A 26,373-nucleotide genomic window follows, 5' to 3' on the forward strand; every position below is an offset into this window, starting at 1 on the left:
TCGGCATGCAGTTACATTTCAGGCAGATACACAAATGATTGTAGTTGTGGTGTGATTAGATGAATGGTCTTGCCTTCTGAGACCTGAAAAGTGGTTCGATCCTTGGCCTATAAAAAGACTGTCAGAAGCTACTTCTGTGTAGTGACCTCTTCTTCCACTTCTGTAGAGCTTGTTGACCATTAGACGCCTCTACAACACAATCAAAGAGCTTTCACCCAGTTAACAGAGTTTGAGGGGGCGCGCATTATTGGAACGTGAGAAGCTGGATGGTTCTATCAATAAATTGCCACCACCTGGGCTGTTCTGACCAGACTGTTAGGAGATGTTAGGACCAGTGGATGTGAGAGGGCATGCACACAGGGCGACCAGGCTCAGAACACCTTCGACAGACCACCAGTAGAGAGGATTGTCTGATCATACAACAAGCACGAGCAGCTCGAACTGTTTCATTATCTGCCATACAGAGACAGGTGGCACCATCGTTCCAGTCCCTTGTGTCTATCAAAACCTTTTCCAGGTGTTAGGCTGAAGGATTTTTGGACTCACAGCACTCATTACATATACGGCGTTTGACGCCCACCATCGCCTCTGTCTACAGTGCTGGTGTAAACAACGAAACTAGACTGCTACCGAGTGGAAACAGGTTGTCCTCATTGACGATTCCAGGTTTAGATTGGGCACTGACGACGGCCGTGTTCATGTCTGGAGACCTAGGGATGAGTGCCTCAATCCTGCCTTTGCTGATGAGCGGCACACTACCCCCCTACTGCTGTGATGGTCTGGGGGCATTGCATACAACAGTCGGTCACCCCTAGTAGTGGTACGAGACAATGACAGCTCATCGATGTGTTCCTCTCATGGCGGCTTCCAAGAGGTATTTTCCAGCAGGATAATGCGCAGCCGCACACACAATGGGGTCACAGGAATGTCCCCACAACAGTGTCATACTTCCGTGGCTGCCCGGTCGTCAGATTTATCACCGATAGAACATGTATGGGGCCATCTGGGACACTGACTTCAACAGCCTACGAGATTGTACGATGTAGAGGCTCAGTTACAGGAGCTGTGGACTGATATGCCGCAGAATACCATGTGGAACCTGTATGCCTCAGTGGCCACCTGTATCACATCTTGTACCCAAGCTAGAGGCAGCCCAACAGGGTACTAGAGCCTGCATTCTCCCCTATCACATCTTGTTTCTAAGCTAGATGCTTACAACAGGGTACTAGAGGCTCCTTGTCCACTTGTTTCACATCTTGTATCTAAGCCTCCATGCCCCCCGTATCACATCTTGTATCCCAGCTAGAGGTGGTACAACAGGGTGCTAGAGGCTCCATGTCCACCTGTTTCACATCTTGCAGCCAAGCTAGAGGCAGTATAACAGGGTACTAGAGCCTCCTGTCAAGTGTTCTGTTCTCCAAATAACTGATCCCTTTGCTCTGATATTGTAATCACTTACTTATAACATCGTTACAATCATACAGAGAAAGTTTTCGTCAATTCCATCAACTCTTTTTAGGTGCTTGATGTTTTTGTTTACAATGAGTGTAATAAAATGGTTACAAAAATGGACTTGCTCTGTAAAATGTTTTCCCTTCAAATGTCAGGATGCTGGGTATAAGTTAATGGAACAAAAGTCGTGAATTCCACAAAAAATAACACAAGCATGGAAATGGTGGGAATACGGTATGCGTAAGAAGAAGTTTTGTTGTTTAGATGGCAGAACAATTTAGAAGACCAATTTTGGCTTTTAGGACACTGTGATACATTTTTCAGCTTCTCCCTGTCCCTTGTGAGCTTGTTAAGGTAGTCATTTCTGAATTATTCCTATGCTAACATTTATTTTCCTTAATATGGCTACTTGACAAAATTCACAAAGTTGTGTGAATTCCCTATGTTGGAAACCGGACTATTTTTCCTTTTGTCATGGAGTGCTTTCCTCTCTGCAGAAGCAGCAGGCCTGACGGGTAAGTTACTGAATGGTACATTTTATTATGTATATTAAATCAACCTCCGGGCCTGGGCAAACAACTATGGCTGAACTGCCTCTCTGACTACCTGATGCACAATGTGCATTGTTATGCATTGGTAGTCTAAGACTCTACATGCTGCTCTAATTGGCCAGCGCTTCTCACTTGGGTAGCATTTGTCAATTAAAGCAGGTATAGTGTCTCAGTCTAATGATGTGTACTAATAAAGCACAGTGTACATCTGGCAGTCAGAGAAGCTGGTGTGGTCATCTTTTATTTATGTAGGCCCGGGGGGTTTTCTTTAAAGAACCACTCTGACAAAAACACATTTTTCTATCCCTGCCCCCTCACCTGATTTCTGTGACGCTCTGGAGGACTCCTCTGTGAATTCAATCCACTTCCTTGCAGTGCAGCCTCCTGTCTGATACTTATCAGGCACCATCTTAAGGCTGAGATTTTTGTCACGTCTTGCCCCACAGTGACATTAGAATGAATAGAGCGCTGGTCGCCATGGGTGGTTGGTGCTCCATTCATTGCACTAGGACTACCTAAGCGCTTGCCTTGAAAGTTAACATCTCACAGTGGGGGTGCAGTAAGCCGCAGTGAGGATGATGGGAGACATGGGACCCCTGTTCTTGGGATCAGTGGGGGCCTCAGTGATCAGCAAGTTATTTCCTATTCTCTGGATAAGGATAACTTGTAATTCTGGTACAACCCCTTTTAAAATAGAACAATCAGTGTTGGATCCTGGTGATTTGGCCTTTCATCACCACAACATTGGAAACCTTAGTTAAGAAGTTATCTTTGTGTTGAACTAAAAGTCAGCTGATCACTGACCCCCAGCCATCCTGAGGATGGAGCTCCCTGAGTCTCCAGTATGAATAGAGCAGTAAAGTGTATATTTGACTACCAGTTTATTTACTTCTATAGGTTGGAGGGAGAATGCTGAGTGCATCGATCTTCGCCTCTCCCATAGAAGTGCATAGGCTCTGTCCGCAGAGATAGCATAGTACAGCACTTGCTTATCTCTGTCTGCCCAATAGAAGTCAATGGTGCACTCATCATGCATGCACACTACTGCTGTATTCACTCTGGTAACTGAGGGATGACCGTCCTCATGATTGTTTGTGGGTCAGTACCCAAGTGATCATATATATCTCTTATACTGCTGTACTGTGAAAAGATGATACATGGTGGGGATGGGCGGACTACAATACCCAGAGAGGTTATCAAAATTGGGATTTAGTTTAGAAAAAAGACATCTGAGGGGCAACCCAAGAACTATATCTAGATATATCAGGGGACAATACAGAGATCTCTTCCATGATCTATACCCAGGACTGTGACTAACAAGAAAGCATCCTCTACGCCTAGAAAAAAAAAGAAGGTTTCTACACCAACATAGAAGGGGGTTCTTTACTGTAAGAGCAGTGAGACTGTGGAACTCTCTGCCTGAGGACGTGGTGATGGCGAATTCGATAAAAGACTTCAAAAGGGGCCTCAGGTTTTTCTTGAGCGATACAATATTATGTTTTATCATCACTAATAACTTCAGAAGGGTTGTTGATCTGGGGAATATTATGATTGGAGTAACCAGATTGGAATCTGGAAGGATTTTTTTCCCCTTAAATGATGAAACTGGCTTCTACCTCATTGGATATTTTTTTTTGCCTTCTTCTGGATCAACATTGGATAATAGGCTGAACTGGATGAACTTATCTCTTTTTCGGCCTTACGTACTATGTTCTTAATGGTAAACCTGCTGTTTGGTGTCTACTGACCTTTTGAAAACGGCACCCCCACATTAGAACATTCCATGTTGTTTATGCTGATAGTCACAAGCGGTTTCCATTTATGTTTTGGCAACAATAAAGCTTGCAGTTCCGTTAAATGCAGTTCTAAATGCATCACACTGTGCCCCTTTGTTTTGTACATAGGAATGCTGTCACTCCTGTGACTACGACTAAAGTACAACTGCTTACCTTGTTGAGATGTTTGACAAGAATGTTGGATCCGATACAAATGCCTTTAACTTCCAGTATGATCTAATTCACAGGACTATACTGCAGTGATAAAAATGCAATCAGATATAATTCAGGATGGCCAGCTGAGTTTTGTGAGCTGAGAAATGTTGGAGAATGTAATATATTGCTGTGCATTGTTAAACTTTGGCTGTAAATCATAGATTATGTGCAAGATTTCTAGAGCTCTGACTTTGCTCCAGGCCGGTGTGCCGTCTTTAATGATGGCGGTGTACAGCAGGATTGCTCTGACATACAGTAGGGGCAGAGTTAATTTGCTGAAAGCAGAGACTAAAGAGCTGTAAGCTGCACCGAAAGAACTCTGCGTGATATCCTGCTATTAACTTTGTGATGGACTACTTTTTTATTCCATTGTTCCTGGTCTGCAGGACATAATTGAAAGATTTATTAATGTTTTATGTGAGCGAACGGGCGCTTATTTTCAGTCTTTTATCCTGCTTATACGTTATTCACTTTATCCATTTTATGTCCATTATGTAATTACTATTTGGGATGTAGGGAATCTAATTATATTTGTAAATTAATATTTTTCAATATTTATGATATTGCTTTCAAGATTTTGAATGGTAATGGTGATAATGGTGGAGGCTCCTGGGCAAATAATCTGGTGGTGGCCCCCCATAGTTTTAGTTTTTTTTTAAAGTACCCGTAGGCTAATTTTCAAAAGCTTTTTCTACAGGGATTAATTTGTTTTGGAATTAATTTATTGCTCATAATTTTACATTGTATTGGTACGTGTACTGATCTTCATGTCAACTCACCTGGTTTTACACGAAGTGACCCTACTTTTAGCCTTCCCCACCCTGTGATACATTGTTTTGAGTCATTATCTATTAGACTAATGCAATAAATAGTTGCTTCTATACTTATTCTCCTCACTCCTGACTCTTATTTGACTCTTGGCATTGTTGCACTGGGCCTTGATGCCATCCAGTTCCAGGACGTAGTTGGTAGAGGTGATGAGCTTGGATGGTCAAGACCCAGTGCAGTGGTGCCCGGAACTGAACAAGAGTCAGAAGCAATGAAAGTAAATATTTAGTCTGGGAACAAAATATATATTTTTTCAGATCTGGCGTCTGAATAAAGTTAGTGGACTAGTTTAAAATTAATTTAGGAGGTCCGGTCTGAATATGTTTATGGGATGTGGGTCTAAATTAAGTAGGGGTCTTGAGTCTGTATAAATATAGGGGCTCTCAAGTCCAAATACATTTAGTGGGTCTGTTCTGTGGTCTAATATTAATATAAGAGGTTTGATCTGCGGTCGGATATTAATATAAGAGGTCTAGTCTAGGGTCTGGTATTAATATAGGGATTGTATATTAAGTTCTTCTTTTGAGCTGTATAAGCTAGAGTGTCTTTCTTCTCCTCCACTGCCTGGTTCTCCGCAGGCTTTAGTGTAAGTAGTCTACAGCCTACGAGAGGTTGCAGATGCTGTTAAAAGAGAAATTAATGAGAGCTGTGCCTGTAGTTACAACCGCTGGCCACTACATAGGGGTCAGAGCAGTGGCTTTCACTATTACCTCTGTGTATTGTTGCACTGACAGTGAGTGCTCTATCAGCTGATTGGCTGGGGTTCCGAGCGTAGACCCCAGCCGATCAACTATTGATGACCTTTCTTGAGGATAAGTCATCAATAGTATTTTGCCTGGAAATACCCTATAATGCCAGCATCCCTACTGGTTTAGGGCTATAAAAGTGGTTGACTGTCCTCCACACAAAAGGTAGTAAGTACTTGGTGAAGAATTTAGAAAAAAATTTTGGTAGACTTTTAAACGAGATGAGGAAATTTATGAGGAAAATTTCTTTCCCCAACGAGTTAGGATGAAGTGGTGTAGTGGTAACTCCAGAAATGTTAAATTTGGGGAATTGATGTAGCTGCCAAGATTAAAACAAGTAATATTTTACACTCAATGTGTACTAATGCCCAGAGCTCAGGAAACAAGCTCTGTGAGCTAACAGCTATTATATTCAGGGATAATTTAGATCTGTTTGCCATAAGAGAGACATGATTCAAGGATAGTAATGACTGGGAAAAAGCCATGGCTGGGTACACACTGTACAGAAACGACAGAGTAGAAAGAAGGGGCGGTGGAGTAGCTATTTATGTCAAGGATAGTCTTACATCAACACAGATTCAAAATACACAGAAAGAACTAGAAACTCAGTCTGCATGCAAACTAAAGAGGGAACTGTGGTTAGAATTGGTGTCATACATAGGCCTACGGGGCAAACTGAGGATTATGATAACCTGTAGGTTGATGAAATGACTCAAAATGCAATAAAGGAAAATATTGTAATAATGGACAACGTCAACATGACATGGGTATAACTGAGTCGTGCCCTGCTGTACCTTTTTATCCATTACCAGCCACTTGTTACCACACTCCCCCACCTCATCACAGCAAGCACGGTCTGACCACCTCAGACCTGCGCCGCAAACCAACAAAAACAGGGCCCTCTCGATCCCTTCTTGGATTGCCATTGAGCATAAGTCAATACACACTGCGTTCAGATGAACACCATCACTCCTCCAAAAATTACCCTGTCCAAATTCCAAATCAACATGGCGAACAGCCACTCCACCATTCCTCGCTATGAACCTTGAAATCTCCCTGTTTCACTTAATTTGCGCTTTATTCAACCTGTTCACGGACCTTACATTGCACCAAGATTTACGTAGCACAATCTCCGACCATAACACCAGCAAACCTGGGAAGGACTTCAATAAACCTAACATATCAGTGAATATCCCTTCAAAGCTCCTGAAAAGGTCTTCTCCCCAATCATTCCTACTAACATCCAGTACGAAAATATTCGGTACCCTATCCAGCCCCACGAAATGCTGAAACTCTGATATTACCTTACAGCATGACATACCCCATAAACCTATCCACCGTAGCAGTGTTACATTCTCTACAAACCCAAACTGTCTTCCTATCGGGCGTATGCTAGCCCTCTCGGCACCCCAATAAACATAGGAATGCCCCATAATCCACGCCAGGCAAAGAAGGAAGAATGAGAAAGAGGGGGAAAGGGATGAGAGGAAATGCTGCAAAATTTGCTCCCTGTCTTTTTTAAACGGCCCTGTACTTTTTATAAAAATGGGGGTAAAATCATACATTGTGATAAGCCCTGCCCCTGACCACACCCCTCTGCCCCGCTTTGACCATGGGAAAATCTGGTCCCCTTATGTCAAACAAACTAGAAAAAGCAAAAAAAAAAAAACCAGAACAGTTCACTAGCACAGTTAGTATAGTAAAAGAAGAGAAGTCTGCCGATAAGAGGTTTAACCCCTTGAGTGGCGGGTTTCCTACCACCCTGTCGTGCCCACCAGGGCAGGTTTTTTAAAATGGTCTAATCATTGAATTTCAACTAATTTTGCAGTTGCGTCTCAAGAGCCATAACTTTTTCATTTTTCCATTGACATGGCCATATGAGGGCTTGTTTTTTGCGGGACAAGTTGTGATTTTTTAAACAGGGGGGAGGAAAAAAAGAAATGGGGAAAAAAGAAAAAAAGGGGCCATGTCATTAAGGGGTTAAATAATGTATTAACTTCCTTCTCTTGGTCATTACGACGCATGGATACCACATGTGTGATTGTATTTTTGATTTTTTTACAAAGTAAAGGGAGACAAGTGTTTTTTGTTTTTTTTTCTTTTTTGTTTCTTTTTTGTCCCTTTAGGGACTTCCACAGGGACCCATCAGGACCCCTGATCACATTCCGGGGGTCCGATGGTGACAGCCCTTTACATGCTGCAGTGACAGCCCTTTACATGCTGCAGTCACATAGACTGCAGCATGTAAAGGGTTAACACAGCAGAGATCGGAGGTTTTCTCTGTTCTCTGCTGTAAGAGCAGGTACCTAGCTGTCGTCTCACAGCCAAGCACCAAGCTCTCCCTGCCACAGAGACCATCGGCTTGCTTCTGACAAGCCGATGGTCTCTATGGCAACCTGTAAACAAAGCAGGACATTGCCGGCATATCAGCAATATCTTCTGCTGGTTTTTCAAAGCCCTTGCTTTGTTCTCTGTGGGTCTGTGCAGGCAGAGCACACTGTCACAGCTTGTGGCATTGTGCTCTGCAGCTCCCATAGTGATACATAGCCCGGAAATCTTCCGGGCTATGTTGCTATGAGCAGTGGAGCTCGTCCCGGAAATTTTCCGGGCGTGCCACTCAAGGAGTTAAGGAAGCTGGACGTGTATCTGACAGAGAATTGTATAAAATTAGACAGAATGAGGCAAAACATATTATTAATGCTGCTAAAGCACAAAAGGAGGAAGAAATAGTTGCCATGTAATAAACGCTTGTGTGACTAGCCCATGCATTGGCTGCGTTCAGTCATTTAAAAACACGGACAGCGCACAGATAGGAACACTCGGCCCTAAGCATCCTTACTAATGAAAAGAGTGTCTGTTATCTGACAGCTCTTCTGTCTTTGCTTAGTCATAGGATGTAGCAGAGTGCTGCACTTATCTCTTACATCATAAGGGCTTAAACAGATGTGTGCAAGTATGCTCGCCGCCACGGAGCGTATTTGCGCATAAACAAGTGATAAGTCTTTGTTTTTTTGTTGTTCAAGCCCAATGCTATTGCGTAAAAAATAAAGCAGAAAGATAGGGCAATCTATCTTTTTTCGCGCGTGAGGAAAACGCTTGTGAGAACAAAACCATTGAAATCAATGGCTTCGCTTCGTCAATTTTTGCAGGTGTGATTTTTCACACGTAGAAAAACCTCCACAAACACGTTTGTCAGTGACTTTAGAAGAGCAGGAAGTGCTTGAAAAGGACAGGGCAGTGTGGGGATGTGGAGGGTTACATGTGTCCTTGTGGCTCTCACTTTAGGGGCTCCCATTTTAAATCATAGAATGGTAGCGTTGGAAGGGACCTCCAGGGTCATCTGGTCCAACCCCCTGTTCAGTGCAGGATCACGAAATCATCCCAGGCAGATGTCTGTCCAGCCTTTGTTTGAAGGAGAACTCCCCACCTCCCATGGTAACCTGTTCCACTCATTGATCACCCTCACTGTCAGAAAGGGTTTTTTAATATTTAATTTCTGTGTCTCCTCCCTTTCAGTTTCATCCCATTGCTTCTAGTCTTTCCTTATACAAATGAGATTAGGGCTGATCCATCTGCACTGTGACGGCCCTTCAGATATTTGTAGACCGCTATTAAGTCTCCTCTCAGCCTTCTTTTTGGCAAGCTAAACATTCCCAGATCCTTTAACCGTTCTTCATAGGACTAAATGGAAGAAGACTGCAAGGATTTTTGCCACAGTATGTTCCCACACAGGAGACTGAATGTAATGTATGCCCTATATGGCCCCGGGTGGTAGGGTGATCACTCCTGGAGACATTCAGGCATTGTAACAAGTTTGGAAAGTACCCCTATACTTACATTTCTTTTAATGAGAAATGCTTCCATTATGTTCTGCTGACAAATGTGATTTGAAAGCAAGTGGCAATAAAATAGGCTTAGAGATTAAGCATTGAGCTTGCATTTTGTAGCTGACAGCACAGGCGATACATTTAACTCCCATATTGATTGTTTTGATATTAAAAGAGCCATTTGCAGAATGTTCCTTCCATTGTCAGTATGTCACATTGCATGGGATTTGATATGTGTAATGATTGTATGAATTAATGGAAAGAATATTTTCGTTCTGCAGATGTTAATGGGAGCCATCAATTTCAGTTTGCTAGCCGGTTCGTACGCTCCCCTTACATTCATGGCTCTGTGATGCTGTTAAGCGCTAGTTACTATTAACCTTAGAACACTTCAAAATGCCTTATTTGGGTTTGACGCTAAAAGCACAAAACAGTAACTCATTGACATAGGAAATAGCTCACGTGGTTAATTACAGCCTGTTTTGTATGTGAGTCTTAATTGCTTTGACTCTGTACCAACATTGCTCTTATCAGGATGAATGCTGTGTTAATCACCGCAAAATTCAGTTGGATTCATGGAAGGATTGATAAGCATACTGTTTATATAACAAGACAAAGATTATCCTGACGGTGCAAGACTGCAGGATCCAGAGAGACCGTCCGTTCCAAGAAGTGACAACAATTATTAGAAGGATTGCAACATTTTATAGGAATAAATAGAAAATTGTGAGAGGAGAGCGCCAAAGTAAAGAGAACGAAACACATACAGACGTGGTGAGAAAAGACTGTTACTCACCGGGTGCTCAGGTGAGACTAAGTTGAAGACATAGATCTCACCTGCACCGAAATCCTAGAAGGCATATACCAAAAAAGCTTTTCCCTTATCCGTAGAGAGCTGCACTACTTCGGTTACGAGTGTCGTCCAAAAATTATTGGAGCTCGTTACAAAATGATTTTATAGGAATAGACGTGCTTAGAAGCACTACACGTCAATGCTAGAAATGGCTCATATCTCAATATGTCTCAAAGAGAAATATCACCTTTGCATAAAATCCCATCCACATGTTGCAAAAAACTAAATCCAATTCATTTTGCAAATTTTCACAGTAAATTTCACCCCCGAGGGATGAAAATCATGGGGAATCTGAACCAAAATCCACAGAATGTGTTCCAGGCTGCGAAAAATCCACTGTGGAAAATCCTCTTTAAGTAATAAAGAAAATATGTAGACAACTGACACGCAGCTGGTGGGGATCCATTATGATACTGATTGATTTGACTTTAGGCTACTCCTGGGAGCAGCACCTTTAACCCCTCTGATTGGGATCTGGAATTATTTGCAGGGGCTCCTAGGCCGTTACTGTAAGAGTAGTGCAGTTAGACATACAGTGATATAGTAGAAATACAGGCAGAATTCAGGACAAGTGGAGTTTTCACATTAATGGGGAGAGAATCACAGCAGACAGCAATTAGATAAATCACGGTCAAGGTACAAGCTGAGGTCAGAACAGGAAACAACGAAAAATGTCTGTGAACCAGGTATAGGTTAAACCAGGAGTCAATCAGAACAAACATCAACTTTTTGCAGAACCTAGTGGAATCTATTGCTCAGGCACCCTCCAGTAAGGGAAGGGTGTCTTAAATAACCATAGACAATCTGGATTTGTTAGGAGTTGAGGAAACCGGATGTGTGTGCCAGTCCTTTAAGAGGTGGGCTGCACGTGCGTACATCCTACAGGCAGTAGTGACAGAAGCCCTGACAGGAGGACAGAGGGTGCAGCACGTGGGCAAGCGGAACACAGATGGCCTTGACCGGTGGAAGGAGAACGAGTTAAGAAAAGCTACCGGCCATGGCCAGCGACCATCGCAACAACGGATACTGAAAAAATAGTAGTTAGTGGTATTGTCCAGAAGTAGAATTTTCAGGCCATGTACATCTGCATTAATTAATTTAATTCAATTCAATTTCCCCAAAAATAATTTCTATATTATAATGAAATGTGATCAAATTGTGCCAACAGATTTGCAATTTGGTAAATTACCCTCATTGTGTCTTCTTGGGGAGATCAATCATTCCTACAGTTTGAAAGAAAGAAATTCATAAGGAAAAGATTTACAACTGGACAAATAAACTGGAACGATTCACTGCAGATACATCAGCTTTATGCAGTACACAATGGATGTAAAACTATCTGAAAAGATATTTATTATGAAGTTTTGGATTAAAGGGGTTTTCCAGGACTTCAGCTTCTTCTCCTATTGATGACCTACCTCAAGATAGTTCATCAATAGATCATCGGCGGGGGTCTGCCACTCAGGATCCCAGCTGATCGCCGGCCACACTGTCAGTACAGACAGAGCAGGAAGCAAGTTGCACTGTGGGTACTGTAGCAGTATTGCTGGCACAGCTCCCGTTGAGTTTTAAATCAATGCTACAGCTCCTTCGTGTTATGTGTGCTGCTGGGATCTGTAGTTCTAAGCTTCCTAGCAGCACAGCCCTCACAGGGTTAATTGATTGAGCTGGCTGGGTGTGGTTTTTCCTGCTAGCCAATCTCCTGGGTCTGTGCTCACATATAAACCCAGCTCCTGGTCAGTCTCTGTATGGCCCCTAGGGTGAGCAATCATGAATCCTTGTCTGTTGAAGTTTGCTGTGTGACCTGCTATCTGTGTTTTTGTTGCAGCTTGCTGTGTGATCTGTGCCTTGTGGTTCATGTCCGTATGTCCGTTTATTTTGTGTCAATTTGCTCTGCTCAGTTTGTTTGCTATGTCTACGCTAGGTTGCCCCTAGGGCCCTCTAGTAGATGTGTCTTGCTAGTATAGGGACTGCAAGATACGAGGGGTCTTGAAGCTTAAGTTCATTGGCCAATGTACCTCGCATTTATATTCAGCTTATCATCTGCTATTAGTGTTTGCATTGTGGCTGCTATATGCTGTGTATTCTGGCTCTGTGTGTCCTGTGGTTCAGTACCTGTCATGTGGTTTGTGAATGTGTCCTGTTCTGGTGCGTGGCTCCTAGGATCAGCTAGGGCCGAGATCCGAAGACCACTGGGCTGCCCTTATTGGGGCAATGTCCCCGCATTAGGTAGGGCCTTGCCATCCTCCTCTGTAGCACAGGGTCAGTTTGCCTGAAACCCGCGTGAATACTGTGTGCAACCTGTGCGTACCCAGTCCTCTTTGGGTATGATCGTGTGGGCCCCGTGCTTAGTTGCCCACACGATCGTAACACTTCGCTCTCAGAACTGGGACAATGGGGATATATACTATTGTTCTATTCTATACCCGAGGTGTGCCATTGTAGTTGTACCTCAGTAGAAACACTACCACATTGGCAACAGTCCTCTTTAATGATGTTAGTTTACAAAGTTGTCTAGTAAATCGGTATTGCAGACATGTCTATAATATCTTTATTCGGATGTGACAAAAATGAGAAAAGCCTCCTTCCATAAAAATCCTCTCTAAATTCCTGGATCTTCATTGAAGCAAAACTGAACTTATCTTTGATAGGTGAGATTGGTTGGAGATACCTCCTAGTAATTATGAAATCAGATCTTTGCTATATGTTTATTATGTAGCAGTAATACACACAGGTGGAAATTGGAAGTGTTAATCCCAGACAGGGTTGCAGAAAAGTTATGAAACTTGGATCAAAGAAACTTTATATGAAGGGTATTGAATAATATAAAATTGATTGAAGTATGTGTATTAATATGGAAATTATGAGTCCCTTTTTATGGAAAATGCTACATTGTTTCAGTTTATAAGTCGTAAAGTTTGTTATGTAAGAAGGTCCTTTTTGGCCACACTGTGTCGGTGACCAAGTATGCCAAATCGTAGAGTTTGAACTCCATATACCCAAATGTCTGACTTTGATAGAGGCCAGAAAATTGGCGAGATAGGGGAATATTGTGAAATCTCCCTAAGGACTGATTGTAGTGCAATGTCAATACATACAATGGCTCTCAGTGCACACAGGAAGGCTATTGCACTTGTGGACCTGGCACAGGTGCATGCAGAAGGATGCCACAGGAAGACTGCCAAATTGTGAGGTTAGTAAAGATGGAGTAGCGCCACAGAGGAAAAAATACTTAAAAGTGTGTAGGTAAATTAATGACTTATCTGGTGTGGATGCCTGGGACCCAAACGGTAGGGACCAGGCCTCCACACCTGCAGTCCTGGCTTTACAAGTAACCAGTCCTCCAATGCCACCAGAGGCATCCACAAAACAAGAGAGCAGCAGAGGAATCCAATAAACTCCCACGGACATTAGGAACATGGAAGGAAAAGTAAACACTTTAAATGAAACTTTGCGCTCGTAAGAGTACTGACATATCTAAATTGTGTTCAATTTAGCAGGAATAACAATATTAGCTGGTACCACTTACTTTGAAGGAGAGGGGTGGGGTGTACATACGCCCCTTCCTAGTAGTAGTAACCACAGTTCTTAATTACTTCGCATGAGAACTGAAAACAAAGATACTTTTTACCACTTACTTTGAAGGATGGGGGCGTGGATTACAGAAGCCCCCTCCTAGTAGTAGTAACCACAGGATTTAGACACTTGACATTAAGTCCATAGGTTTATTTTCAAGGCAGACAGACGGGTAACACTAGTACAGGTAGTAACAATAGTACAACGCGTTGCCTATACTGCCTGTACTATTGTTACTACCTGTACTATTGTTACTACCTTTTCTATTGTTACCCATCTGTCTGCCTTGAAAATAAACCTATGGACTTGATGCCAAGTTTCTAAATCCTGTGGTTACTACTATGTTTCCTTCCAAATTGTGAGGATGGCAGTTGCTGATAGGCGGCTGGCTGCAGCATAGATCTACCATTTTTCTTTTTCCTTTTGTTACTTGTTTGGTTAGGGGTTTGGTTCCTCTGTAGGAGATTATAACAGAGCCCAGGGATTATTGGATCCTCTGGGGATTCTATTTGGGAATTTAAGGTAGCATAGGGTCTTTTTATGTCCTATTTAGGACATTGTCCATCTGAGCATTAATTAGTCTGTCTCCTAAATTGAATTTAGCATTTTTTAGAAGATTGTGCCTCCTGGGATCACACTCCTTGTTTTGGGTGGGTGATTCTGACTCTAATCGCCAGTCCAAAGGCAGTCGTTTGATATGAACTATATAGTCTTGTAGCACTTGAATAAATTTTTATCAAGACAATTAGGTTCCTGATGAGGTGTAGGTTCAACAGAAACGCGTTGAACCCACTTGAACTTCCTCATTAATTTTGTCTTTGGCTAAACTATTTTGAGTCAGGGATTAATTTATGAACTTCTCTCTATTTCTATATAGTGTATCAATTGTGTTAGCTAACTTTTATCATAGTAACTATCTCTGCTTGGATTGGGGTGACTCATCATTCAGGCTGAGTCAATCCACTAAACAAGCATTAATAGGAAATTAGAAACACCTGATTTATTCCTATATAAATTCTGGATCCTGGCACCTTTGCTGATACCTAGCATACAGCCAAATTCCAGTAGGACACCTCTATGACGTGGGGGTTAGAGACAATCCAGCCAGGGAGTTTTTTGGCTTGGGGCTTTGCTCCTGCTCCTTGGAGCTATATACTTCCATCTAGGGATCCCTCCATAGGGAAGGTTGTGGAGTACGGGTCCTCCAACCGTGATACTTATGTGCTATATTTTGTCTTCTTTACTTGTTAGTTAGTCTTTAAATTGATATCGCTAAAGGTTAAATGTTAGGGCAGTCATCTGTGGATGGGCTGTATTTAAATTCGGGTTCCCTCTGCCTCAGTGAATTCGACATTGAGGAGGACAGTGGACACAAGACCTCCGTTCTTGAAATCAGGGGGATTTCAGTGGTGAGACTCCACGATCAGTAAGCTATCCCCTATTCTATGGATAGGGAATAACTTGAAATTCTGGAACAACCCCTTTAACCTAACAGGACCAAACAGTGTGATGTTAGGCTTCTCCCACTGCTTACAGACCCACCTACTAGGCAAGGATGGGTTTCCACAGGCTATATGGTCGGCAGCCATTTTGCTGAATTCCTGAACAATCCCTTCATGATCAGAATAAAAGGTGTGATTTGTTTTTTAGAAACAGCATCATTCTTGTTTATGATCATAGAGGGTGCAGAATTAGCAGTTTGCCTGAGGGGGCAAAGAGGGCATCTGCCACATAACAAGGCACAAATATTATAAATACCCCATAATACATGGAAGCTGGATTTTGCATTTAGTCATAGAGCTTATGAAACTTTACTATGACCGGCTTATGTTCCAATGCTGTATTAAATTCGGGTTTCCTCTGCCTCAGTGAATTCAACATTGAGAAGGACAGAGGATCAAACCCACCTGATTTGATCTTCTGTCGAAAATTTGAAGAATTCAAATTGTGTAGGAAGTTAGTCGGCACAAGTAACATATCCTCTTATCAACTATGCAAACTAAAAAGGCAACTAGATGTCAGGTCCATAAATAAGATTGTATTAGGATCAAATGGTTTCCCAATAAATAAATCCAATATGATGATGATGATGATGATGATAGAGGTTTTCCCACTAAGAACGGTTGTCACCTATCCACAAGATAGATAAACTTATAATCACTGGGAACCCCACTGCTGGGTCCCTAACTGATCACTAGAATGGGGGTCCTGAGTCCCTTCTTCCTCTGAGTTTCAGTAGAGCAGTCCAGCATGAAGTAGCTGCGCGCTGCGTTGTCAGAAATTAGAAGAACGGGACTACTTTTTTAATTTGAATATGGCTGAGCTGCAATACCAGGCACAACCCAATGGACAAGAAAGGCGCTGTTTTCAGGAAAAGCAAGAAACAGACCTTTCTTCTAAACCCCTTTTAAAGCCTTAGTCATCCGTTGGGATATAGCAGATATGGAAACTGTATTCAGCCTGTTACACAGTATCATGTTATTGGAGTTGAAGGTATAAGGAAGAATAGCAGCAAGTCGCCATTGATTCATAGTGGGAAGGAGCCCGTGGAGCTGATGCGTCATTTGTAAAGATTTCATTAAGGTCCTGAACACTTTGTTTTTCCTTGCATTTTTGATGAGAACTTCACAGCTGGACAAATGGCGGAGTTTTGTCACGGAAGACGGATGTCAGATAGTAGATGCGAGGGATTGTCAGGTGTCCTTAGCTATTCAGCCGTTCCCATAAAAGTAAAGATTGGCCTTTTTTCATCTGTTAATAATCCTCCACACATAAACAGTGAATGATGCAGTAAGCATAAACTTCACTACTGCAGTGTATTCCAGGTCATTGCACAGCTTTTTCAGGCATGGATTATTTGGCTGGCAGAAGTTAAAAATTCTTTGTAAATCAAGGTGTTACAAGACTGGTCAAAATACTACAAGGCTGGTGTCACAGTCTTTTTTTTACAAAAATGCTACATTTTTACTTTTTTTATAGGTCAGTAGTAAAATAGCAAAAGCCCTAAAAGCATTGCAGGATTTCTTTAGTGCATGTTTTCTCATTTTTAGTGTGTTTTTAGCACCATGGCATGTTTTCCAAAATCGCAGCATGCTTGGGGGTCTGGTATTCTATTTCCCCCCAAATAAGACACTGTCTTTTAATAATTTTTCCCCCAAGAGAGAAACAGTGTCTCATTTTTGGGGGTGGAGAGGGGGCTTATACTCGCGTGGTCTGCAGCATCTGGGTCCCTGGCACTGCTGATCTCTGGCAGCAATGCGGCAGGTTGAAGTGTTCTCTGTGTTTACACAGAACTCTCCTTCTTGTGACTGGGCTTTGAATACCCCGCTCCGAGCAAGTGAGTGCTGTGATTGGCTCACGAGCGCCATGGCTCAGCGAATCAGAGCCGGCGCTCGATGAGCCAATCACAGCCATTCGGTGATTGGCTGGTGCTTAATCCAGTCACAGCACTCACTTGAGGTGGGGTATTCAAAGCCCTATCACTAGAAGGAGAGTTCTGTGCCAGTGCAGAGGACACGGCAGCCTGCCGCAGCTTCGGGGAGCAGCGCCAGAGACTCAGATGCTGCCGGCTAGGTAAGAATTGATGTTTTTTTTTTTTATCTATTTGCTAGGGCTTATTTTCGAGGGGGGGTGATATTTCAAGCTCCACCTTCCCCAAATAGGGGTAGGGCTTATTTTCAGGGGAAACGGTATTTTTTACAGGCATTTTCTTACAGGCTTCTCTATAGGAAAACAATGTCAAACAAAAATCCTATGGGTGATGAAAAAACAACTGTAAAAAAAAGCAGGTGTTATCAAAAAATTGCATGCCATTTTTCAGCAGTTTGGGTTTTGGTTTAAGGCCTCCATCACATGGACATATTTGCACACACAATACACAGTCAATAGAACCCATTGATTTCAATGGGTTAGTCCACATGTGTGTATTTGGCGTGCACATTTTGGCTGGACAAAAAAAGATAGAACATGCTCTATCTTTCTGCATATTTGCACACTAAAGGTCCCTGTAGAAGTCAATGAGGATGCGCAAATGCGCGCAATACGCAAGGAGATACGTGAAACACTGCTAAATTGCACTAGAAAAAGAACATATCTGGAACTAATTAGCCATTTAAATTGGTGCATTTGTTTGCTGCACGCAAATCTGATTACTCCCATCATGTACACTCCCTGCCCCCATCCCTCCGTTACCACTCACCCCATCCTGATTGAGCTCCCCGTGCATCAAAAGCGCTGCGGAATAAGTTGGCGCTATACGAATAGAGATTATTATTACATGTCCTGTGGGCAGAATAAGTACAGTAAAATACGCAGGTACACACACAAAACTGCCTCACAAATACATTGCGCTCAGGCGCATGCAATTATGCTAATGCTCGTGTGAAGCCGGCCTAAGGGTGCTCTCACACACAAACTTTTAGGTAGTTTTTCATGCAGTTATGTGAGCCAGAGCCAGAAATATCCAAGCATATACAGCAGTTAGATCTTTGCATATATTTACACAGTACAAAATTAGATGTGTATTAAAAGAAATAGAATTTGTCAAACAGATGACAGCTGTATTGGCTTGACATACCCGTCAAAGTATAGGGTTGACATATGGTTGCATTTTTTTTTTTTTCTGTATAAGGCCTCAGTCACACGGGCGCATCGGCGCCCGTGTTACTGCAGGAAGGAGACAGACGTACCTAAAGACGGCCGTCTCTCTGCAGCGCCGGAGGAAAGAACATGTGCCTGGCTTCATTGCCGGCCATGCGTTCTTTCAGCAGCGCTAGAGAGAGACAGCCGTCTTCTAACTGTCAGTCACACGGGCGCATCGGCGCCGGTGTACGGATGCCGATGCGTCCGTGTGACTTAGCCCTAAGGTGGTGGTTCAGTGGTTAGCATTGTTGCCTTGAAGCACTGGGGTCCTTGGTTCAAAGCTGAGAAAGAACAACATCTGCATGGAGTTTGTATGTTCTCCCATTGTATCTTCCCACACTCCAAAAACATAGGCGAGCATAGATTGTGAGCCCCAATGGGGACAGAACCCAATATCAAGTGATGAATTATGCATGTTCTATACAAATAAAGGCGATTATTATTATAAAACATCGATGAAAAAGGAGAGAACACGTGTAAAATGTAATGTTACATATTAAATATGATCTATAGTCTGTCATTTGTAAATCATTAGCAGATTACTTCTACTTTACTTAGAAGACATAGCAGAGAGCTTCACATCTGCATGATGAATTACTTCTCTGAACCTAGGCAGAAGAAAAACTGAAAGAATCTATACAGTCCTCTCCAAGCTGGCCAAATTAATGAGCACAGAAGTAAAGCCTAATGACCCGCTAATGAATCCTTAAATCACAAGGGAATTCATTCTCACCCCTTGAATTCCTTTGAAGCTACATGAAGATCTATGTAACTTGTAGTGGAGAACAGATTTTGATAATATATCTCTGTCCTATCACCAGATCTAAGACCCGCCAATGACATAGTAGGTCTACACAAGGTCTACTGCAGCTGGAACCCCAAGTGATGAGCTGCAATCTGTTAGTGAACCAGTGTTAAGGTTGATGTTTCGAAAAGGGTGCAAATGCAGCAAATTTACATCAAACTCCATATATAAGGACTTCTTCACGGTTTGGTACGGTGTTAGCCAGTAGAGCAAAATGTGATTGTTCCCAGCAAGAGAAACCAAGTAATCTTGTAGATATGATACCTTTTAATGGCTAACAAAAATACATGATGTTACAGCGAGCTTTCGGACTTTTACTCTCAGTCCTTCATCAAGGCATAGAGTCCCTAAGGACCATAAAACCTTCACTCCCTTATCAGTGACTTCTTAAAAATGTTTGTATTTCTGTGCTAGGATTCTCTAAAGGCCCATTTAGACAGGACAAATGTAGGGCAAGCGATGCCCAACACTCGTCCCCGCATACACGCTCTCCTGTTGCACGAGATCTAGTATCACTGTCTGGCTCACAGAGTGGCCAGCAGGGGCAGGGCAGGGAGGCTGCAGGAGATTTTTCTCCTCACAGTCTCTCGTCCCTCTCTACTGACTTAACATAGCGGCCGTTGAAATTCTGAATGGCAACTATTTACACTGAGCGATCCATCATTTCTGCAGCATAGACGATAAGCTGATCGCTGATTGTTCAGTGTAAATAGCAGCCATTCAGTACTGAACGTCCGTTATGTTAAGTCAATGGAGAGGGGCGGGGCAGCGGGAGGAGAGAAATCTCCAGCCGCCCCGCTGTGAGTCAGCAATAATACCTGTAGCTCCCTTGCAGCAGCACAAGAGTGAGTATGTGGGGGGACGAGTGTCAAGTATAGTTTGCCCGACATTCATCCCATTTCAATGGGCCTTAACTCAGGAACCATCAAACCTTCACTCCCTTATCAGTGACTATTCTTTTAAGTGCAAATTATTCACATTCATGTATGTGCCTTGTCATAAGTACTGTGTGTGTTTGTGTGTGTATATATATATATATATATATATATATATATATATATATATATATACATGCCTCTTTGGATCCTTTTTTTATTATGCCTAGATGAAGAACTGAGAGTGAAAGTCCAAAAGCTCACATTAATATCATGTACATGCACCTGCACTTACCAAGGGGCAACCATGTGAGGGTGGGAGGTGAGAGAGAAGGAAAGAAACGGGAAGTTGTATTTCTGAATAAAACAATCCTTTCTGTCACCAAAAAATAGGACTTTGCAGCCACAGTGTATAGTTAAAGGGACAAAATGGATTATCCATGAAAGGAAGTTATCCCCTATCCACCAGTTAGGGGATAACTATTCTATAGGTGGCAGACCGAACGCTAAGACAGCAACAAATCACCAGAATGGGGGTCCCAAAGGTCTCCAAATGAATAGAATAGTGATCATGCATGGACATTACAACTCTATTCATTTCAGTGGAACTGCTGAAGATAGCTGAATCTGGCCATTTCCAGCAGCCCCATTGAAATTAATGGAGAAAAGTGATCCTTGGGTGTTCAAGGATTAAAACCTCACTGATCAGATGCTTATTCCCTAAATTGGGGGTAGGAGATTTTGCTTTGTGCGACAAGCCTTTTAATTACCCCTGTGACGAGTAGAAGGCATCATTCAGACAAGGCCATCGGTATATTTCATAAACCCAAAATTCCAAAATCAACACTTTGATGGTCCCAGCTAGGGGTGTTGCAAGGGTCTTCAAAAGCATATGTTTTGCCGATCTACTCCCAAAAATGTGTTGACGACAGCATGTCTACAAGACAACATTTATAACACAATAGTTTGGCAGTTATGTGAAAATCAGAGCTTTGGTCTTGTACTCATAGATGCATCTGACCTGCTGAAGAGGCCTGTAGCAATCAGTTCCCTGTTCATAATATTCAACCTTATCATCGTCTCAAGGGGGTGGATATTCTTGAAAGTGGTATTCACTAAGGAATCCAGAGCGTTAGGCCAGACATACAAGGCATGTGCCCGGGATGGCTGGTGTTAGCAAAGCCTCTAGTCCTAATTACACCTGATTATCAGAACTTTGCTGCCTTGCTCACTTTTTAAAACAACTCTCCAGTTTTGGCGCAAAATTTTATCTGTGCAGTTCTGTTTTCAGTTGTACAAGATGGTCTATGCAATCTTTAGGCTACCTAGTCCCCACGGTGCATTGCAAGTAGTAAACTAAGGGATCCTTCACACTGGTGAGAAAATCGGGTGATGTTCTCGCGATGTGAGAGCGAGTGAAAACAAATGATTATGATGGTGCGTGAAAAAAATCACAACATCTTTCTTATTGCAATATCGCCCATTGAAAAGAGTTGGAGAACATCATGATCTCCTGCTGCAGCTGCCACACCCGTGGCAGGGGTGAAGGGAACCCTGTAGGGATGCGAGGCTGTTTCCATGTGAAAACGCCTCACATCCAGGGGTTTTCAGAAGGATTGCAATATCGGGCCATGAATCCCAGCTAGAGATCGCCCTCGCCAGTGTGAAGGGGTCCTAAGGGTCGTTTCCACCAAACGATTATCACTTGAACGAGCGTACGATGTCAGAGTTTGATAATCATTCCGTCTGAGAGGGCTCTAACAATATCTATGGTCTGATTGGCCATCATTGCTCTTGGGATCAGTGCTGGACAGTTGAAGAGCAGTGTACAGTATGCATTACCTACCTAGAAAATTGCACTGTCCATCTTGGATGACTGAAAACAGGATCCCGAACCAGCAGGTGATCAGATGCACATTGGAAAAGAAGAACAGCAGCAAGTAATATAGACTCGACTTGTCAGTCCTAGTATAGAATTTTGCCTTGAAACCAGAGGGTTGCTTTAAGAATCCTTGAACTGGATACTGGATAACTGCATTGTAGAAGACTACATGAACAGTCTTGCTACTCTTCTAATGTATAGATATATGGGTGAAATTAGAGCAGAGCATACACACACGCATATATCTACATATATATATATATATATTTTTTTTTTTTTTAAAGCAAGTTTATTATTGTTTCTGGTATATTATACGGGGAGAGAAGTTTTGAGAAAAAGTAGCACCTTTCGATAAACACGTCTGTAAATAAATGGAATATAATGGATGTTCTTATAACTCCCAGTCTCTTCAGCATTTCCTCTTACTCAGCAGTTATGAAGCAAACAGGGGAAGATTTACTTCTAGATGTCAGGCGAAAAGTAACAATTGATTGCAAGTTAAGCATTTGACCTTTGGAAAGCTTTTATCGTCCTTCCCTAGGTTGGCGTCATGATATTCATTTAACGACAGTTATTCAGCAGTAGCTTTTATTTTCCTGTATTCCTTCTACCATAACTGAGATTTTCCCCTTGTTCTGATTAATATTCGTGCGTAAGGTAGGATTGTACAAATGATTCATATTCATTACCACTTATGACTGCCGAGTTATCATTTGGCTCCCAGACAAATGCAGATTATTAATAAGAAGACAATTCGACAATTCACAAGTTAGACATTTTAACATTTGTTGCCCATCTAGCCTTATTAGTCTTCCAAATTATTGCCAACATTTACCTTTAGCATCACTTTAGTAGTAAAGTGAAAACTCTTTGAGACTACCAAAATGTCATTGAAAAGTGGTATTTTATTAGGTGGTCTCAGAGAAGATGGCCAGCATCTATACATCATATGGGATGGGGGTATAAATCTCTCCCAGGAAGTCTGGTATGGATAAGGGTCTGGTCTTCTCAAAGAGGTGGTGCTTTGGAGACACCTCATTGTGTATTGAATGGGGACATCCCCTAATTATATTCTCTATTAGGGCAAATGAGTGTCATAAAGAGGGTCCACCACCACTTCTAAGCTGGTGCCACGCATAGTCGTGTTTTTTAAAAATGCTTTGTTTAGTTTTTTTTAATGCTGATTAGAGATGAACGAGCACGCTCGGTAAAGGCAGATATTCAAGCGAGCATGGCTTTTCTCGAGTCTCTCATACTCGTTCGAGCAAATGCAGGGGGGGAGAGTGAGAGAGATCTCCCTCTCCCCCCTGCTCCCCCCACCGCCCGCCCGCATTTGCTCAGATGAGCGATGTTTTTGGGGAGGTGGCTTGAAATATAAGACCTACCCCGAACATCATACCTAACTGTTCAATGAATTTCAGTGCTTTCTGGAGGAGGGATTTTTCAATCCCCGGCCAACAGAATACAGATGAAGAGTGATGGGGAGGGCAATGAGATAGCATTGCGGTCCTCTGCAACAGCTGTGACAAGGGATTCTTTTATCCCTGCAGGGAGTCCCATCATCACTGAACACTGTGACAATGCTGTCAGTGTTCAATGATGAGGAGACCTTCGTGGAGCAGCTGCGCTTCTACAAGCACAGCTGCTCCAGTGAACGGGCATCTGAAACTTTTCCCATTGAAGGCCTGCACACACTATTTTGGGCACATGTAAAAAAAAGCATGGAGCTTGGGTCACACACATTTTGCACATCCTTGGAGCGTTTTTTTTTTCACACATAGGCGCACGAAAAAAAAATAAAAAAACACTCGTCCAACTAGGCCCTTAAGGGAAAAACTGCACCCAAAAATCTGCATGTGTGATCAAGAAAGACCAACACAAAAATCTGTAAAAAAAAACCACAGGCAACTTAAACCCTTTCCAATCCACTGTCTGACGTCTAAAGACATTATGATTTAAGGCTTTACAGCTCTGATGTTGGAAGACGCCCATCGGGGTTCTCTTACTGTATATTGCCAGCCTCTCTGCTGTTGGAGTCTATCCAACGTGTCACCTCATGCAGTACTGGCTTTAGCCAGCATATAGCGCTGTTGTATAACAGCAGAAAAAGAGTAAGCCCCCTAGAAAAACCAGAATACAAATTGGATTGGAAAGGGTTAAAAAAATGCATGCGTTTTTTCTATTTGTTTATTTTTAATTAGGAAGCTCAACTAATGAGACCAAGTGGAGAGCTACGAACAAACAGGAGCTCTTGCTCTGGTCAATCATCCATGAATTAGGTCTCATGCACAAGGGTTTAATTTTTGGGTGGGGTACATCCATTTTTTAGGGACATAATACGGACAGCATACAACACCATTCATCTGCATTGGTGCATTCAAACATGCGTAGAAAAAAACGCAGCATGTCCTATTTTGGTACTTATCACGAACTGAAATTGCCCATTAAGTAGGTCGTCTGTAATGAGATGACCCTATTAATAATGCTCGCTACAATCAATTTTCTCTGTGAAAATCCGTGAATAGTAGACTCATTAGTTGTATATCTTTATATCCATGTGGAACTGAAATGAGATAAAATGCCCAGTGAAAGCAGTCAGCATGGAGGTCGGAATGTAAGAACTTGGATATGTAGATGCTGAATGGAACAAGTTGTGTATTGTACTCACGTCATAAATGTATAGCAGATATAGAACTTTACAATTACTAGGAGGTATCTCCAACCAATCACTCCTACCAATCATTTGTGCTTCAATGAAGATCCAGGAATTTAGAGAGGATTTTTATGGAAGGAGGCTTTTCTCATTTTTGTCACATTCGAATAATGATATCATAGACATGTCTGCAATACCGATTTACTAGACAACTTTGTAAACTAACATCATTAAAGAGGACTGTTGCCAATGTGGTAGTGTTTCTACTGAGGTACAACTACAATGGCACACCTCGGGTATAGAATGAGTTTTCAGGCAATTATCAGGTGATACATCACTTGGACGAACATTTCTGCCCTTGTACAAGGCATAAAATTCTTCTAAAGCTTCCCCCTCTTCCAAAATAAAACTCTAGATCCCCCTCTGCTTACAATAGGCTTTTTTAAACTTCAATATTTTATCAGTCTTCCTTTCCACAGGGCGTTCCATCAGTGTTGGAAGTGGGAATACCCCTTTAAGTAAAAAAAAAAACCTTTAACCTTCATAAAGACTATATAAGTCATAGGAGGATGGTGGAACTCATGAATGGCCAATCCAAATTACAGAATGTTTGACCAAAAAAGGTAACAAACCAGAAGAGGAATGATGGATTTTGTGAATATCTGGGAGTCAAACAGTAATTACATTAGTTACTACTGCAACGCTGCTTGAGTCTACAAAGATCAGCGGGGCAAGCCTTAAAGCATATGATTTGCACCCTCCAATGAAAATAAAATTAGTTACATTGTAGACAGCATATTGAAGACCTCTTTTTTTCTGCACTTTGGGTTTATATAAAAAAAAAACTGGCTTAGTTCTAGTATCCTTCTTGCCAACACCGATTTGGCTTTGGGCTATCTGAGGAAGCAGCACCTGTAGTACCCCGTTTTCGATGCTTGACCCCTCCAAGTGGGATACCATCTTTACTGCAGGTTACACAAGCCATTACACAGATAGTCCCGGTAATGTGGCTGCTGACACTGTATTGGGCCGAGGTGCAGTACCTGCAGGTCTGAACAGGGTCATAGTAGAGAAACGGGCTGCAGTAGGGATTGGTGGTGCAGGGGCAGTAACGAAGTCCATGATGAAGGTCAAAGCAGGAGCAGACAATAATGGAGTCCAGAGTACAGAGCCGAGGTCAGGGAGCGCAGAAGTCAGGAAAGGGGCAGAACCAGAACACAAGAAAACCAGGGGCTTGTCACAAATGGCAGAATGATACCAAATTGACCCTAGGAGGTGGATGCCTAATATAGCAATACCAGGGTTGGGATCAGAGGGGGACAGGCTTAGGGAGCTTGAGCGCACTTGTGCCCTACGGGCAGACGCCAGGTATGCAGAGGTACAATGTACAGCTTGTGACAGGCGACTGCGTCTTACTAAAACCCCAGGAACAGAGAGCAGCGGCATTGTACCGAGACACAAGGAAATAATGCAATGCCAGTTCCAACGCACAAGTGACATCAGTGCTCAAGGATTCCTAATATACGAGCGATTATACTGTAAATCCACGAACTTTTCAAAGTATGAATCTTTTTTAAAACTACTGTTTGTCTTCTTCACCCAAAAGAATTATTTTAGATTAAATATTATATATTTATTTTATATTACATAAAGGTGATTATTATTTTAGTCTATCGCAATTAAAAGTTGCGTT

General features: G+C 42.3%; 1 protein-coding gene across 1 annotated transcript in view; it reads left to right on the forward strand.

Annotated features, from left to right (window-relative positions):
• Positions 1-26,373, forward strand: part of SLC9A9 (solute carrier family 9 member A9) — a 693,984-nt gene that overhangs the window by 258,322 nt on the left and 409,289 nt on the right. The window contains exon 8 of the mRNA XM_066599390.1: positions 1,862-1,967. Within this exon, the coding sequence (XP_066455487.1) occupies positions 1,862-1,967 (106 nt within the window). The remainder of the gene's footprint in view (positions 1-1,861; positions 1,968-26,373) is intronic.

Source organism: Eleutherodactylus coqui, chromosome 1 (assembly GCF_035609145.1).
Source record: "Eleutherodactylus coqui strain aEleCoq1 chromosome 1, aEleCoq1.hap1, whole genome shotgun sequence".
Lineage (NCBI taxonomy): Eukaryota > Metazoa > Chordata > Amphibia > Anura > Eleutherodactylidae > Eleutherodactylus > Eleutherodactylus coqui.